Raw genomic sequence first — 17,581 nt, forward strand, 5'->3', positions numbered from 1 at the left:
CAGGTGTACTACATCTCCCCAAATCATTCTAGTAAGTAGCTAGGCCAAACTGTAGAGGCTGTGCTTCTGTAATAAAACGAAGAACGCATTCAGAATATTTTGCAGAATGTGCTTTGAATTTTTGTATGTGTAGGCCAGCAGTTTTCACACAAGGCACAGATGTTCATCATCAGTCACTTTTTATTAGTCTTCTGTTGTTTTCTCATTCATTGGATTTCTCTGTTGTTAAATTCTGAGTTTCTAGAGCATGTAAAAATGTCCAAGTTAAAAGTGAATGCAGAACTTTTTGTGCACAGAGCTTAAATCTTGCTTCTTATCTTAATTTTAATAAAGTTAGTAATCTGTGAATTTTAGTAGCTGATTTTAAAATATATATTGTCATTACCTAGAGTCACAGTGTAGAGGGGCATCAGAATTATTCTTGGATGCCCTGTATTGTGTGTAGCACAATCATTTTTTACGTTGTTGAAGGGTATGTTTTAAATCTGTTATATCTGAGTTTCATAGATATGAGATCAAAAAACTAAAAGTTAGTTTATAAATCAGTATTTGACACTGATTTTTTTTTAAAAAAAAACCCATAATGTTATATATTTTATCTTATTTATTTTTACAGGATCAACTTGTATTAAATGTCGAAGCATTAAGGGCTGAAAATGACCAAGTGAGACTCAGAGCCACATCACTTCATCATAGGTACCAGCACTTAATTGTAGTTTAGTTTTTACAACTTCTTTAGTCACCTCGCTAAATAGAATTTTGTCTATTATAAGTGAAAACACTTTAGTCATAGCTATAACACCTATTCTTTATAGAGCATATAAAGCAGTTTTTATACTGCTTAAAAAAATTGACATAAGAGGAATCAAATTTGAGTAGGTTTTTTGTTTTGTTTCCACCTTTCCCTACTTTCATAAGAATAAAATGTTTGTTCATGTTCTAGCCGACCAGATTTCAGATACCCTTTAACATCTTCGTCAGTGGCTGACAGTCACACAGACTCCTATGGCACATCATCAGTGTTAAGGCGCCCCCAGAAAGGACGTTTGGCAGCTCTCAGAGATGAGCCTTCAAAGGTAACAGAACTCTCAAATCAAAATAAAGATAAAACTTTAGCAACAAAATAGATTAGATGAGGCTACTCTATTGCAAGGATTTTTTAGAATTAGGAGTACATAGCAATAAACTGCTGGATTTTAAATATTCTGTTTTACTAACCGATGTACAGCTGCTCGTCTTTTTAATTGTTAACAAATAATTGCAAGACTATGATTTTGAAGTCCGATTTGTTTTAAGTATGATAAGCCTGTAAAATATAATTTTAAACAGTCCTATTTTTGTGTCTATACACTAATCTAACATGGTACTATTCTGGAAGCAGTTTCAAGTCCCTTTCAGTTCACAGAAGTTCTCATTACATAAAGCTGATTCCAAAATTTTCATAGGATCTGATAGCAAAATTTTACTGTTACTGTATATAGCCAAGACATGTGATGTTTTAATTTATTCAATGGGACTGTCCATTTTAAAATTTGACTTAACTGTAAGATGCAAAGTTTTCTACATTATAACTTCTTTACATTTCTCTAAACATTGCTGTCTTGATGGATGCATTCAGCATGTAAGTGGACTTTAAAATAATTTTTTTAAACATCTTAAAACAGTAGGAATGTCATGTTTTTTCCCATTTGAGTTTGGATATTTTTTTTTATTAATTCTCTTAGGTTCAAACTCTGAACGAGCAGGACTGGGAGCGAGCCCAGCAAGCAAGTGTATTGGCAAATGTGGCACAAGCATTTGAAAGTGATGTTGATGTGTCTGATGTTGAGGATGATAGGGAGACTATATTCAGTTCAGTTGATCTGCTATCACCAAGTGGTCAGGCTGATGCTCAGACTTTGGCCATGATGCTTCAAGAACAGTTGGATGCAATCAACAAAGAGATTAGGTATGGTCTATCTGCTGTTAAGGTTTTAATAAAAATGAGTTTCTGTGACAGTAGAAATCCTTTTTGTGTGGTGACTCAAAGTGGTGGTTGCACATTCAGTTTTTGGGAGGGCACGGTTAACAGAAGTAACTAGTTTGTTATGCCTGAGTACTCTTTCCAGGTTCTTTGTCTTCAGGCCCAATTGTGAAAGGTATTGTGTATTACTAGGTTGACAGAAGCCTCTGCACGGTGGTAACAGCAGTAGTGTTTACCACTTTTTTTGGATTGGGTTAGAAGATTTTTTCAGTGAGCCTGTTTTGTCTGACAAGCACTGCTTCTTTCTAATGCCTGAGTAGCCATTCTATTTATATGGTCCTTGTTTGAATGTCATAGTCCTTTGAAACCTTTTTTCTTTTAGACTTATACAAGAAGAAAAGGAAAACACAGAGCAGCGTGCAGAGGAGATTGAAAGCAGAGTGGGTAGTGGAAGTTTGGATGCCCATGGCCGATTCCGGTCCATGAGCTCCATTCCTCCTCCCTATGCAAGTGGTTCACTGGCTGGTTCTTCCCCACCTGGCAGTGGCCGCTCCACCCCAAGGCGGATTCCACATAGTCCAGCTCGGGAAGTGGACAGACTGGGTATCATGACACTGGTAAGTATCCATTAACTTGAATTTTTCAGAGGAGTGTTCCTTTTCTCTAGGAAGTGGGTTGTTTGATTTCCCCTTTCTCTCCTTCTTACTCAGCTGTATTTTTCCTTTCTCTAGGTTTTTCTACTGCTTCCTTTCAACTTCTATAAAAAGTGTAAGATACAGTCATAATGATTAGGAAAAACGTTCAGAACTCAAGTCTATTATTTGGTCAACATCTCATGCCTAAGTATTCCTTCTGTTGTAATGGTCTTTCTTCTGACTTCACTCCTAGAAGAAATAATGTTTTCTTTTCAACCCCTACTACAACAACACATTCTCCCTCTGCTTTAAACTTTTAGTCGTCCACTGTTCCACTAAATATTCAGCTTAAAAGTGATTTGCATAGATTGCATTAATCTTGAGGATTGTGAAGGTGTCACAGCTATTTTAATATTAAGGAGTGCTAGTGTCTTTTTTTAGCCTATTAAGAGGTAGATAAAAGAAGTATCTGTTAGACCCAGTCACTGATGCAGTTGCAGCTTGGGTTTGGTTCAGTGAGTAGAGATCGATCCATTCTTTTGACATTCATTAGAAAAATTAATCCTTTTAGGAGCTGCTTTATGCATGTAAACCTATCTGTGAAAACAAGATCCAAGTTTTCCACTTTCTTGTTTTTACATAAATGTTAAGGAAACCTAACAGTGTCTCATATTTGGGATACCTTTCACTAAGGAGCATCTTGGATACAGATATTTATTTGCAAGCCCTCTCCAGGAAAAGCTTCTTCTCTAATTTAGTTCTATATACATTACCTTGTCTCCAGATTTACATATGCATTTGGAAACTGTACTTAGTAGTTGTACATACAGCACCATACTCAGAATACTGTCTTGTCTTGGATTACTATACTCGTTTCATGCCTATACCATACTAATCAGTAAACAAGGAATGCTATCCATCACTGTAAGGGCAGGTGAACTGTAAATGACTGACTTGGCTCATTTAGGTCTCTTACAGGAGTGTTTAAAAACAAGTATTCCAGCTAACTACTTTCTCTGGCTTTTTAAAATGAATGTGTGCATATGCCAAGAAGTCTATTTTTTCATTAAAATTTCCCCATGAACTTAGAAGAAGAATAAATAAATCCTTATACTAGCTCTGGCTGTGTATCCAGGGTCAAGCACACTTCTCTTACAGAAACTAACAAATTTGAGTATGTGAAGTGCTTTATATTCTAATGTTTCACAGTAATAAGTAGTTAAGCTAAGTACTTCTTTTACAGAAAACCATATACAAATTTAAGTAGCTATTTTCGTGAAAACAGATCAGAAGAACATGTGCCTTGTGTTAAAATCTAATGTAATTGAACTGAAGTTAACTGTAATTAAGTTCACTTTACATTGTAAAAATTGTGAATCAAAGGCACTTGATCTTTATTGTTTGCAGTTGCATCTGTATGATGTTTTTGTACCTGGCAACTGATTTGTAAAAGCATGAAAAGAAGCTATGCTTCTAGAATTACAGAACAAGAGCTTTCTAGAAACTTTTGGAAATGGCTATTATGAATTATCAGAGTAGATGTGTTCCTGTAGGGGTTTTTTTTCAGCATTCTAATAGAAAATTGCATTAGTTTATGAGCACGATGGCAACATTAGCTTAATGGAAACTGCAGTAGTGGTGTTTGTCAGTTCAGTTAGCTGAAAATCCCTCATGATTAAAAATAATTAAAAAGCATCAACATGATAAATTTTGAAACCTACAGCTCTCTTGAACAGTTCTTGTGGACAGTTTTTATTCTATATGGTAAACATTTTCATTTTTATGGGTTATGAGATTTAATAGATGAAAGATCCAGCAAGGGTAAAGTGAGTCTGCTGCAATTTGTTAAAGAACTTGGGGAGGGACTAGATGACCTTTAAAGGTCCCTTCCAATCCAAACCCATCTATGATTCTATGAACTTATGATTTATTAACATAGTACTCTGTGGTCAGGTTGAACAAAGCTTTGCATATTAATACTGCATAGTTTACATGTATTCTAAATAAAAAGTGATTAAAATTTATCATTTATGGGAAGGAAACAACACACAATTCCCCAACTTCAAAGAGGACTGACAGGTTACAGCCTTTTGAAATAATTTGTCGTCAAATACAGTGATTACTATTAAACAAATTATCTATAGCTTTTGTCATCATTGGTCTGAATAACTTAACTTGTTTATGTAACTCAAGGTTGCTGCCTTGCTCTGTGCACTGGCAGAGGTGAGAAGTACCTAGGAAGTGAGATATGACGGCTTCTGGAGTGGATGAAGGATAAAATAAAACCGGTGGTAGACTCTTGCTCAAACATTCCAGCACTGCAAACTTAGTAAAAAAAGAACGGAATACTGTTACTGTCTAGAAATCAGCCATTGGCACTCTGTCTTTCACGGTCATTAAAGTTATTAAAGTATGGCTGCTTTTTATGCTGTGTAGGAAACAACTGCAGAAATCGCTAAGGTGTGAGAAGGGACTAGTGCAGACAACATATTAAGCCTGCTATGGCTACCATGTAGCTTATGCAGTTCAAGGCAAGTCCTTGACATACAACTGGAAATCCTCTCACCTTTTAAAAGCAACAACACCTTATGCCCCACCATACTGTTCTTCTTGCTGAAGATAATGCCCGTTTTGTGTGTAATTTGCCTATGGTACCAGTACATTCAAATATTGATGGTACTTTTGTAGATAACCAACTATAAGTCTTGATTTTTTTTTTTTCTTCCTTTCCCTCTCTTCAGGGATATGTTTAAGTAATCTGTGATTTGAAGAGTACTTCATACTCTGTATCTTTCTTTGTGCCACTGCTGTAATTGTTATTTATATTCTCCCTAATATGTTTTGTCTGTACTAGTTATTTTAGTCTGTGCTACAGTTTACAATAAATACAGCTTTTCCAAATTTCTTTTCTTTGCATGCATCTATCAGCCTAGTGATTTAAGGAAACACCGTAGAAAGGTAAAAATCTTTAGTTTATTTACTGGTGTGCCCTTTCATCTCCTTCCCTATCCCCAAACTCTTTAATGAATAACAGGAACATAAAAGAAAGCATTTGCAGGGTAACTATAATAAAGCAAGATGATATGCTCTTTGATATTAAATATAAAACGGTTTATCATCTTAACATAAGTGTGGGTTTGTTTTGTGGTTTGTTGTTGTTTGGCTTTTTTTGTTGGTGTGGGGGACTATTGTGTTGCTTTCTGTTTGTAACCACTATTTTGCGATCTTCATGAAACAATATTTAATTTTAAAGATGTGTTAGTGCACACACAAATAAGTCCTAATTTCTATTACTCAAACTTTGAGATAAGCTATAGCCATAGGTGTGTATAAACTGACTTCATACAATTGGTAATCTTGCTGATGATTGTCAAAATGTGTAATGGTGAGAATCAAGATGTCTTCTTTTCACAGGACTCTTTGGTTTTCTGTCTTTGCGCTTGCTTATATTGAGTTCAGGAATATTAGTTTTATGGTGCTGAAGATGTTACTTTAGTACTTAGCTCTGTAAACGAATAAACGATGAGTGCTACTTGCTCATTTCACTAGCTAAGACAAATTTTGTAGTTTGTCACTGAAGGTATCAGAAGGTAACAGAAAATTCAGAAATAAGTCCAAAAATAGGCAACTGCAGAATGGTAAGGGCAAGAGTAATTCTTTAACACTGAAATAATTGGTCTTTTTCTTTCAATATTTTGTGTGGCATTGATACTGCATTCATTCATGTTCTGGTGTTTCCAACTAACACCTCAAGTTTTTATTCATTTTCTATTAGTCTCCAGCTTCTAGAGAAGAGGTACGAGATGATAAAACTACAATAAAATGTGAGACTTCACCACCTTCTTCACCTCGATCTTTGCGTTTGGACAGAGTCCAAAAAGGAGCTTTGCATACAGTGAGCCATGAAGATATCAGGGACATTAGAAAGTAAGTAGCTGTGAATGTCACACCTCCTGGTAACTTTGTATTTCAGATCATCAGAATAAAATCCTCCAACTGCAAAGCTGTTCAGCCTATAGGATTTTAGTCTAGATATTGAAGTGTTTCTGAAAAGTAAAGAGTATGAACACATACATGGGTGATATAAACAATAAGAATACAGATTTTGTTAATGATCAGAAATGGTGCTATGTGAAGAAGTCTTCTGGTACTCAAGGTCTGCATTAAGTTTGTTTCATGTTTAGGAAATGAAAGGTGTACAGTTCCAGTCTTCTTTCATAGTTTGGAATTTAGCTGTAAATTTAGAAATAAGTTGCAAAATTACCACCATTTTGATTGACAGATGTTCTTTTCAAAGTGCCTAAGTACCTGGGATGGGTTCCACTCTATTATTTGAATTTCTGTTGTCTGCCTCAAGTTGTCAGGAACTTGTGTGGTCAACATTGGCATCTCTGAATTGTACTTTCAACACTTTCTTAAAGGAGTGAGAATTGACTTGTAGTTCCATGCTATAGGGTATAAATACTATATCCCTTTCTTTCATGATTTAGTTGTTTCCACTGGTTTTTGTATTTAATGACCTGTATTTTAGTAGATAGGTTTCATGACTCGTTAAAAGCTTAAATTAGATGTCATTAGTGACTTACTGAGCTTTCATTAACTTGCACAGAAACCTGAACTTGTCTCTCACTATGTTATGCTAGTGAATTTGTACATGTGCTTCTTTATGACTCCTTTTTTTGTAAAGTTCAACAGGCTCGCAGGATGGGCAAACAAGTAATCCTAGTAGCAGTAATAGTAGCCAAGATTCTCTTCATAAAGCCCCCAAAAAGAAGGGGATCAAATCCTCTATTGGACGCTTGTTTGGCAAGAAAGAAAAGGGACGACCTGGACAAACAAGCAAGGAAACATTAGGACAAGGTTGGTTTGCCTTTTTTTACACCCCCCCACCCCCCACCCCCCCCACCCCCCAGTAAGAGAGAGTGAAAGACTGAATTTCATTATATACGTATCGTTATCTGCGTATTTATGACTTATTGTTTTGCTGATACACAGAATTTTTTGGAATTAGTGACACTGAATCTTCTGGCAGGTCCCTTTATGAGTGTAGGATGCAAGTTCAGCTAGTCAGGTATTGCTGTCTTTTAGTCTCCTGTAGCCACGTTACTGAACCTTATTGAACTGTTACGGCTTGTTTCGTGAAGCAAAAATTTCAACTGTATCTCAGAATCGAAAGAGGCTTTTGTTAGCATTGACACCAACAGTCATGTCTTCATACCCAAAGGAACTTCCTTGAAACAAACCCAGCTGGCTTAGTAAATGCTATGGTTACCTTTCTCTCTTGTGTAATTCTTTTCATAAAGCAGTATCCTTGATGTTGATACCAACCATAAGTGATATGGGAACACTGAGAATTCATTTTACAGATGGTTGAAACATGAGAATCTCTGTGTGCCTCTAGCTGGTTTTAGACAGCACCGATTTTGAGTCCATACTAATCTGATTTTCCTCTTTTCATACACCATTTTGATAGGTATATATTCAACTAGAAAATGGAGTGATAGATGGGCTTAGAGGTTTGGCTTTGTACATTTCTGATCAGTAATATTAGAAAGGATTACTTTTGTTCAGGAAAGCAGTAGTGATTTTTGAGTTACAACTGGCTAAAACTGAGAAGATAACAAGACTGGTGGGGGGGTTTTGTTCTGTTTTTTTTCTAGTTGGCATGGGAGAAGCAGATAGTTCCTCTCAGGATGCATTAGGCCTCAGCAAGCTTGGAGGTCAGTCAGAAAAAAACAGGAAAATGCAGAAAAAGTAAGTTATTTAATAATTTTAATCCCCTGTTGTTAAGGTATTGCTTTGTTTAAAAATGTTTTGTGTTCTTTTTTGTCCTGTGACTTGGTTTTTTTTTTCACGTATTTTTGCTTAGTATGGTGCTATGGCTAATAAGTCTCTAAATTTTTTTTTTTACTATTTTTTCCATAATATTAATAGTAGTATAGGTCATGGTAAGTTTAAAATTAATTTCAGTGCTGAAAACATACTGCTGAAATGTTGTAATAAGAAAACTTGGAGATAAAAGTAGACTTTTATCAAACCCGCCTCCAGATTTGTTAGATTTAATATCTAATTTAGGTTTAATTCATTTGGAAGATTTCCTAAAGTTGCCTTTGGCTGTTACTTGCTCCAGAGTGTGAAAGAGTTGACAGAGCAAAAGCATGAGATGTTCTGTACAGACATCCTTCTGTACGCGTTTGCTTTTTCCCTTCTAGAAGGTGACTCTGAAAGTCTTTCCTTTTGCGTTGCAGTTGCTAACTGCTGTTGTGTTCACTAGTTTTTTCACTTCTGTTTAAGGTTGTTTTGATGTTTTCTCTCATACCTTTTAACAGCTGAAATCTTTCTTCCTTACACCATATAAGCCTGATTTCCTCTTTTTTTTTTATAAACTATAACTATTTCAATTTTAATGGCACCTTTTAGATATGCAGTTACCTTTTCCTAGTCATGAGAATTTTTTCAGCGTGTGTCCAAGAAAATCTTTAGTTTACTGTTCAACTTTTGGGTATCTATTGCATGCTTTGTTGTTCCCAGGCTTAGAAGAGATGAAGCAAAGACTATAATCATAAATGAAAAATAGATATTACTACTAGTAGAAATCTTTACTTGATGCTTTTATGGTGATATGGGAAATATTCAAATATATTTAAGTAGGATCAGGCATTTTTTGCATTTTTCCACACAAAGCCGAGCCATATACCTTGAACTCTTGTTGCTTCTGTTCTGTTCAGCTGTCTTTACTCTGTGTCAAAAAAGCTGACCGAGATCGGACATGTTTTGCTTTCTTTAACTTGCCTTCTGAAGACAGAATAGTGAATGTTGAAAAGAAAGTGTGCTAATTTTCTCTTTGTGAGAGGTTTCTTGCGGTACCTAAGTTCTATTAACAAATAAGAATAATGTCTGATGACTGCTAATGAAAACCAGCAGTGTGTTGGTTTGAGAAGTCAGAATGGAATGTGGTTTTGTTTGTATAACAGAATGCTCAGCTGTTTTTCTTCAGACTGTTATACTGAAGGCAATCGTACATTATTACAATCTGGTATTTTCCCTTTTCTACAGAGCTTTAAAGTCATACCACATCTTGGTTGAATAAATAGTTTTAGTCTGGTCATATCTAAATAGTGGTAGGCCCGTTCTTTGAACAATATAGACCTTTCTCAATACCAGCAACAAATTTCATTCTAGAGTAAAACAATCTGCACTGTCCTTAATAAATGCAAAAAAATGCAATTACAGATAAATCATGACTTTCCTGCCTTTGAAACATTCTGCCTTTGAAAAATTTACTGGTATTACTTAAAAGTATACCTCATGGCTATATGTTGACTGCTTAAAAGGCACATGTCTATATTAGACAAATGAAAAATTTTAGTTTGAAATTGCCTTGCCTATCTATCAAAAATGGATATGTGTTTATCGACAGGATGGTATCTACAATTCAGATATTTCAGTGATGGTGTGTATAAAACACATACCATGTTTAGTTTTATTGCTCTTACTGCTGAAAGCAGCAGCAGGGCCCTTTGAAATTCCATGAGAAGCAAATGTACCATTTTAATAATCCCTGCAAGATATTTTAATCCATTTTTTTCAGAATCCTGACATGTATTCTGAACATAGGAAGCAATATTATCACAAAGTGTAAAAGATCCCTTGCTTTGCTGCCTTCTTGAGAGGTTCATTATCAAAAAGGAAGAGTGTAAAGCTGCTCTGAATTGCTTTTCACTTTGATATTGGAGGAGAGTGGGGTTATTCTTGAGGCTGACTGTTCACTTATAAAATCCTGCTTTCAGTGAAAAGAATTCCAGTTACCTGAATGCTTGGAACAATGACAGCTAGTTCTATTTTTAGTTGTCTCTAATCCCTATTTGCTTGCTTATCTTTCTGATTTCTGCATGCATGCACACAGACAGGCTGAGGGCAGTATTCAACGTCTTTACTAACAAAAACCTATTTATAGTTACAGAATTAAATTACAATATACATTATTTGTCTGTTTTTGTATGCCTTTGAGTTCAGTTTAATCCTAGTTTTATATTTTTCCTTCATTGTTTTATTTTCCTTTTACCATTTGATGTGGTAGTGCAAAATCAGGGTAAGTTTATATTTACTTTATTAGGATTGTTGTGAAATTATGATAAATCTCATTTGGATTTTTTAGCAATATATTCAAAGCTCTAACTTTTTTCAAAAAAGTCTAATTATGAGAGGTGATATTGGATTCAAATAATTTACTGTGAAAATGTGTTGCTGAAATAAATCCAGTGTTTAGTTTAGTGTGAATGCTAGTTCAATGTCTTGTCTTATTTGCATGGTGTGAATTTTTGTAATGGAAATATTAAATCCTACTTAGATGGGATTTGTTTTGTAATTTGGGTTTTGAAAGTTGTTTAGCAACAGTAGATATTTGTGGCAATTAATTTCCAAGGTAGGTGTATTTCTGTAAAACTGTTGCTCTTTGTTTACTACACTGAAGTTGGTTTTGGTGTTTTGTTGGTTTTTGTGTTTTGTTCATGCTGTTCATCATCTTTGTGATCTGTACTATTGACAGTGTTTGCCACAACTGTGTGTGTGCTTTTCTGTGTACAACACAACAGACTTAATACTGTATTCATCAAAAAGGAAGGAAACCCTTAATTTACGATAAATCTTCTTTAAAAATGTTACACACAAAAAGTTTATTACGTACCTGAAATCAGTGTATAACAAGGATACTAACTTTCCACTGATGCTCTCTCTGAAATGACTCTATTTTAATTTCATGTTTTATTACTGTTGCCTTTCAGTTTTACACCTTGCAGCTTCTTTTACCACCTTCCCCACAGTGTTTTCTCTACTCTCAACTTCTTCCAAATCGGTTCTCTTCAGTTCCATCCAAGAAATCTGGAATATAGCATTCCCCTTTGGCTACAAGTTCTGGATTTATCCATTCTCATGCTGTCTTAACCCAGTGACAAAATGATGTTGCTCTGGGCTGCTTTATTTTTCCTCCTGGGGTTAGTGCATGCTTGCCTGCCAAGAGCATTCTAAATACTTCAAGTGGTCTTTAAAGAACCTTTTGTGTTCACTACTACATCAAGCACCTGCAGTTATGGCATCACTTCTCATCCCATATAACCACAAATTCTTTGTTCTTCACAGCTGGCATTAGATGCCTTTTGAACTGTTTAACAAGAAGTGTTCCCCTCTTGCCGCAGAACATTTGATCTCCCAAGTGATGTTCAGTCAATTTTTAGATTTGTAGACATACATCCCTTGGTTTTGTCACCTAAGAGTTATTCCAGTAGCCAGCCACTCCTTTGACATTCTTTTATCCTCCACGGTGCCAGCTTTATACCATCTGTTAACACTGCCAACACTACGGCAATATTTTTTTCCTCACAAAGATAGGAGGCTGGATTTTGCACCCGCTTCTTAAATGGTATAATTTTATGGCCTGTGAAACTAAACTGGCGTGTCAATTGTGATCTTTACATAATCTGATCATGTATTGCTGGAATGCAGCAAGTTTCCTGGTGAAATTGGAAGGGAATTGTTGGAAAAGTGAAGTTCCTTGCTATAGGAAAAAAACATTGGTGCATTATTTGCAGATAAAACAGCAGCTGCCTTTGAATTCTTCCCCCGAGATGTTTTGTGACTGGCTGTCTTGAGCTTTTGGTTTAATGATTTCCCATGCAAGCAAGTTTCTATCTCTTCTTGCATATGAACAAATACCACAACTAATTTTCTGCTTCCTAGGTACGTTCCTCTTTGGACCCATTGAATAATTTTTGCAGAAAGTTATCAACATTTTCATTTTGTTTCATTCTATTTCTACATGTTTGCCCCCATCACATAACACTTCCCTCCAGCCACACGACTGTTTTATGCATACAATACCACCTTGAGTTTAAAGTTTGCGTCATAACCTCTCCATACATTTTTGATATGTTCCCTGTACTGCTCATCTCCAAATGATTTGCTGTTTCACGGTTAACCTGAAGTACACAGGGAATCTTAAAAATCTATCAGAAATTACACTCCAATACTCTGAATTACATACAATACCCCAGGCAGCTCTATAAGCTGGGGGGAGGCAGTGATCATGTGCTCTCGTGGGGTCATCCTAGTCAAACCAGAGGCTATTTTGACCATGTCTGTGCTCTTTCATCACTAGTGGGCCTCCCTCACTGCACGGTCATGTTACCACAACCACCAAAAAGGAAGACAAACCCACCAATTTTGAAGTTAAACTACTTGGAGAAAACACTGTATTCCTTTCTGTCAAATACAGTATTAAGCATTTTACTCTGTTCTTACCAAGCAGTATTTCTTAATATCTTACTAATTTATTTTTCTCATTTTTTAATCTTTAAACAACAAAGTAAAGTAAGACTGAATGTGTTCAGGGCTAGTGATTTGTGGAATTAATGTCAGCAGGAGAAGAGCTGATACTTTATTCCTAATTTAGAAATATATGTAATTTTGAAGTGTACAAATATGTATTAGCTTTTACAGTCTTCTGTGAGCGAAATCTGCCTATTGAGCTGCTCACTGCTGAACACTATTTCCACCTTAATTGCTGGGTCTTAAAATGGGTACATTAAAATGATTATTTGTAACCAGTTATCTGGCAGTTCCTTCCTTCCTCCTATCTTTTCATTCTGCGGCAGCACATTTAATTAGGGTAAAGTATTGAGAGGTTCTTCTAGAGCAACAGGAATTTGTTAACGTGCAGGTGGAGAAGTACTTTCTATTGATAAAGCAATTGCTAGTATATTTATTCATGGATTATTTTTTTATATTTAGTTACCTACCAATATAATGTGAGGATCCTAGGTATGCTAGTGTGTCTAAAAGAGCTGAATGCTGTGTGTCTGTTTTGCACAAGTAGCAAAGAAAGGTACTAGTGTGTCAGTAGTCCCTTTTCAAGAAGTCTTGTGTGATAGTTTTTTAATATCTAAAACTTTTAAATATTTTATCATCTTAGATCTAATCAATGATACAGTTCCGAAGGCAGAGAGATTTTGTTTTAAATTGTGAGAAGATGATAAATACGTAATGTAGGATCTTGAATCTGTAGTATTGTTGCTTATCCTCTTAATTCTACACTTGCAGGTATGAATAAAAAGCATAAAACAGTAAAAACTGTCCAATTAGGTGAAGTTGGTGTTTCTAAACTTCTGAGGAGAGTGAGTGGAGACCTAACCATATACAACTAACTTTCAAATGCAGCTTAAATATGCTTTTTTTCAGACTTTATCTATTTTTTTTCAGACAGACATATCCATGCAACATTGCATGCTTATACCCGCAATGCTAGTTTTTGTCTCTTGGTTTATCAAACATTTTTGGCAGCTATTTATAGGGACCATGTGAGCTTCCATTGTTTCTGTAAGCTGAATTGTCAGTATTAAACTTCAGTCTCTTCTGTTTCAGAATAACAAAGGAAATGGTGTCATCATAGGAGATGAAAGCTGAGTTTCAGTACACAGCCTTTCAGAATATAATTGCCAAAGCGTGGGTCTCTGAATATAGCGGTTGTCTGAAGCTGTGCCTGAAATTCTGACAGGCTTGCTGTTGCAGACTGGGATTCACCAATTAAATGGTTACTGTCCCAGTTTCCAGCCTCAACAGCCTGATGGACAGTACTGTTTTGATGGCATGAGTTTATGTATGAAACCTGTGGAAACATATGATGTACTCAGGTTTCAAATCTACATGTTGAGGGAAAAATAACTACTTGAGTTCAAGTCTAATTTGTTGAGCAGTTGAGAATCTGAGTGACAAATCTGACATCTCCACTTTGTGTTGGCAGTGTTGGTTAGTGTCAGTAGCAGTTTCAAACACAAATTTCCGAAAGGCAAGATCCAGCATCTCTGCCACTCTGAAATTTCTTGTCTGATTCAGCTTATGTCACTATGTAGTCCTTGTACATGTGCTGTGGCTGCTTTAGGGGGTATAACATAAAAGGCTGAGAAACGAAGAAAGCTAACTATTGGAAAGAAGATAGTAAATTGAATGCACTGTTTAAATTGTAACATCTAGTTTTAACGAGATTCTCTTTGTCATTAATAACTATTTCTGTAATTGTAGGCATGAATTACTAGAGGAAGCCAGAAGACAAGGTTTGCCTTTTGCACAGTGGGATGGGCCTACTGTGGTTGTGTGGTTGGAGGTAAGTGGTCCCTCCAAAATAAGTAAATACGCCCCCCACCCCCAGTGTACAGGCTTCTAAAGAATTTTAAGATTTTGGAGCCAGGAATGTTTTCTAGATCCTGCTTATTTCCTTTTTGTGTGTGTGTTTCAGCTGTGGGTTGGGATGCCAGCCTGGTATGTGGCTGCTTGCCGAGCAAATGTGAAAAGCGGTGCTATCATGTCAGCCTTGTCTGATACAGAAATACAGCGTGAAATTGGAATTAGTAATCCTCTGCACAGACTGAAGCTGAGGCTGGCCATTCAAGAAATCATGTCACTGACAAGTCCATCTGCCCCTCCCACCTCAAGGACGGTAAGGAAAGCAATCCAGCATTAAACATCTTTCAGAACCATTAGGATTTCCAAAAACTCTACTGTAAACATGTAACTGAAAGGATTTGAGCTTCAAACAAGAATTTCTGGGAACATTAAATTGTAGAGGAACACATTATTTAAATAAAGGATTTTTTTCCTTTCATGGAAATTAAATGAAGGAATAACTCAAATTTCTTTAAGGGAAAGTGAAGTTTATATCAGTGTAAGTATATAATCCAAAATATTTAGAATACACATTATTTGTCTTATCTTTTGGCCTCGTGAAGTATACATGTGCATACAGAAATTTGTAAAATAGTTGGAGACTATTTTAATCCATGTATACGGCCATTAACTCCAAATAATGATTCAGCCTACATAAACTAGGAGTCCACCTGTCTATACCATAGTAAATTTACACACAAAGTTAGTGTGAATTCCCTCTCATGAGTGAGTCTGCCCTGCAATCAGAAGTTATTTCTGAGATTCTGGGGATTATGTACTAGACTACAAATGCATTTTTCAGATTAGACCAGAGTGTTTGCCCATTAATTACATCTGTGTAAGCTATTTATCACATTCAATTTTGTTAATATCTTTGAAGAAAAGTGATCCATGTTAATAGGCTTTTATTCCATGCCATTATTTTCAGTAGATACACCTATACTTATGACTTTAGAAACCATTGCTTTTGCCCGTGCCTGCTCCTTACATGTACCGATTGCTTATATGTTCTGCAACCTCTCCTCTTTGTTACTGCTTTCCTTTCACTGGATGGGATTGGTTCCCTGTGGGGTCATATTAGACCACGGGAAATGTCTGGGTAACACATGAAGAAATGGAAAATCTTACAGCCACACAACAAACGGTTAGTTTACAGTGTTGCCACTTCTGTTCCTTAGAGTGCTTTTCCCACTTTTTGAACATTTGAATCAAGTGCCTTTCGGTCTTTCTTTTTTTTCTGAATTAATGTATTAAATTTCTGGATCATTGCTGCTTCTAATTATTAACATTGTAACCTGCATATTGATAGTTTTGTTTTCAGAAGGGGGGGAAAAAAAATCAACATTGATAAGATTGTAAACAAAACTCTAATCTGTAAAATGGAACTATAATTTGATTAAATAGACAAATTGGATTATTTCTGCAGAAATGTCTTGTCTCCAGAAAACTTAATCAGTAGATGGGTTTTGCAGCCTCTCGTACAAAAATGAGTGCCTTGTGTGGTTTTTTTTACAATGCATGATGCTTGCTTTATCTAGATTTTTTTTTTTTGATATGCAGTAGACTTAGTCTTGCAGTGCATCTTTAACTTTGATCTCCTTACTAAACTTAAATACTAATATGTATGTGTTCTTTTGCTTTTCTAACCACATAACAGGAAGATGAGGAGGGAAGCTGGGCTCAGGTTGGAAACTTTATGTAATATTATAGACTATATGTAAACTGTCACAATAATTAGAGCATGAAAAAAAAAAAATCTGTTTTTCCTTTATAGCAGTTTCTTTCAGTGACTCTTGGTGTGGATTGGGAGAGGGGAAACCACACGTTTGTCTATATAATAAATACTTGGAAGATACACTTTTATATTTAGGTGATTTAAATATTCAAATGTTTTCTAGAGCTCCCAAGGTTTGGTGGCTCATCATTGAGAATCTGTAAAATACTTAGTTACACAGTACATCAAAAAAAAGCTATGCATAAGGATTTTTAATGATAAGGCTATTAGAAGAATGTTCAGAAGTCTTTGTTATCATTAGCTTTCTGAAATACTTGTGCTCCTAGCTTACGAGTTAACCAAAATGAAGTTACTCTTTCTTAATAAGCATTGTGGTATTCTGTGTATTGAGCATACTAGATCAAATTTTTAAATAATTTCGTGACAGTGTGGAGTGTTTTGGTGGTGGATGGCTCCGACATGAATATCTGCTGTGTGCAGAAAGTCCCTGTTCAACCTGGCCACTGTCACAGATGTGTGCTACAAGACATACTGAGCCTAGATGGCTAAGTAGATTTCTGTGCACTAATTCTGTAATCCTCCTTGATTAATTGTTTTCCCTTAAAGTGGTGACAAATCCTAATTGTATTTCAGGCATTGAGATAGTCAAGTATTTTATACAGGGATATAAACAAAACTCAGGATTTGCCTGTGACCTGTATCTTTGGACAGTGTAGTCTCTTCTTGCTTGGCTGCCCTCCAGCTTAAACCTGTTTTAAGTCCCATTAACTACATCTCAGATACTCATTTGCAGATAGATTGTCAATGATAACAATAATAGCTTGCCTTCCTGTTACAAGAGTAACATGCTCTTTCAGTCTGCTACCTAGTGATGGCTTGAAGAAATGCATTTCTATGTGGCATTGCTCCTTTCTAGAAGATGCTTCCTTTAGAAGAGAAATAAAGCTTTTGACTTTTAATTGCACAGTAAAAATGAATTATTACCCTTGACATTTGAAAAAAAAAAAAAAAGAGCTGCTGTTTTTTGTTGCTCAG

General features: G+C 35.7%; 1 protein-coding gene across 3 annotated transcripts in view; it reads left to right on the top strand.

Moving 5' to 3' along the window:
* Positions 1 to 17,581, top strand: part of PPFIA1 (PTPRF interacting protein alpha 1) — a 57,712-nt gene that overhangs the window by 30,744 nt on the left and 9,387 nt on the right. Inside the window, exons 14-25 of one of the 3 annotated variants that reach the window (XM_074918743.1) lie at positions 617 to 720; positions 944 to 1,076; positions 1,725 to 1,948; positions 2,346 to 2,580; positions 5,527 to 5,556; positions 6,374 to 6,525; positions 7,286 to 7,458; positions 8,259 to 8,352; positions 14,671 to 14,752; positions 14,885 to 15,085; positions 15,893 to 15,955; positions 16,469 to 16,495. In XM_074918743.1, coding sequence (XP_074774844.1) covers positions 617 to 720; positions 944 to 1,076; positions 1,725 to 1,948; positions 2,346 to 2,580; positions 5,527 to 5,556; positions 6,374 to 6,525; positions 7,286 to 7,458; positions 8,259 to 8,352; positions 14,671 to 14,752; positions 14,885 to 15,085; positions 15,893 to 15,955; positions 16,469 to 16,495 — 1,518 coding nt within the window. The remainder of the gene's footprint in view (positions 1 to 616; positions 721 to 943; positions 1,077 to 1,724; positions 1,949 to 2,345; positions 2,581 to 5,526; positions 5,557 to 6,373; positions 6,526 to 7,285; positions 7,459 to 8,258; positions 8,353 to 14,670; positions 14,753 to 14,884; positions 15,086 to 15,892; positions 15,956 to 16,468; positions 16,496 to 17,581) is intronic. The other 2 variants (XM_074918744.1, XM_074918745.1) reach the window with 2 other exon arrangements.

Source organism: Athene noctua, chromosome 14 (assembly GCF_965140245.1).
Source record: "Athene noctua chromosome 14, bAthNoc1.hap1.1, whole genome shotgun sequence".
NCBI classification, from domain to species: Eukaryota; Metazoa; Chordata; class Aves; order Strigiformes; family Strigidae; genus Athene; species Athene noctua.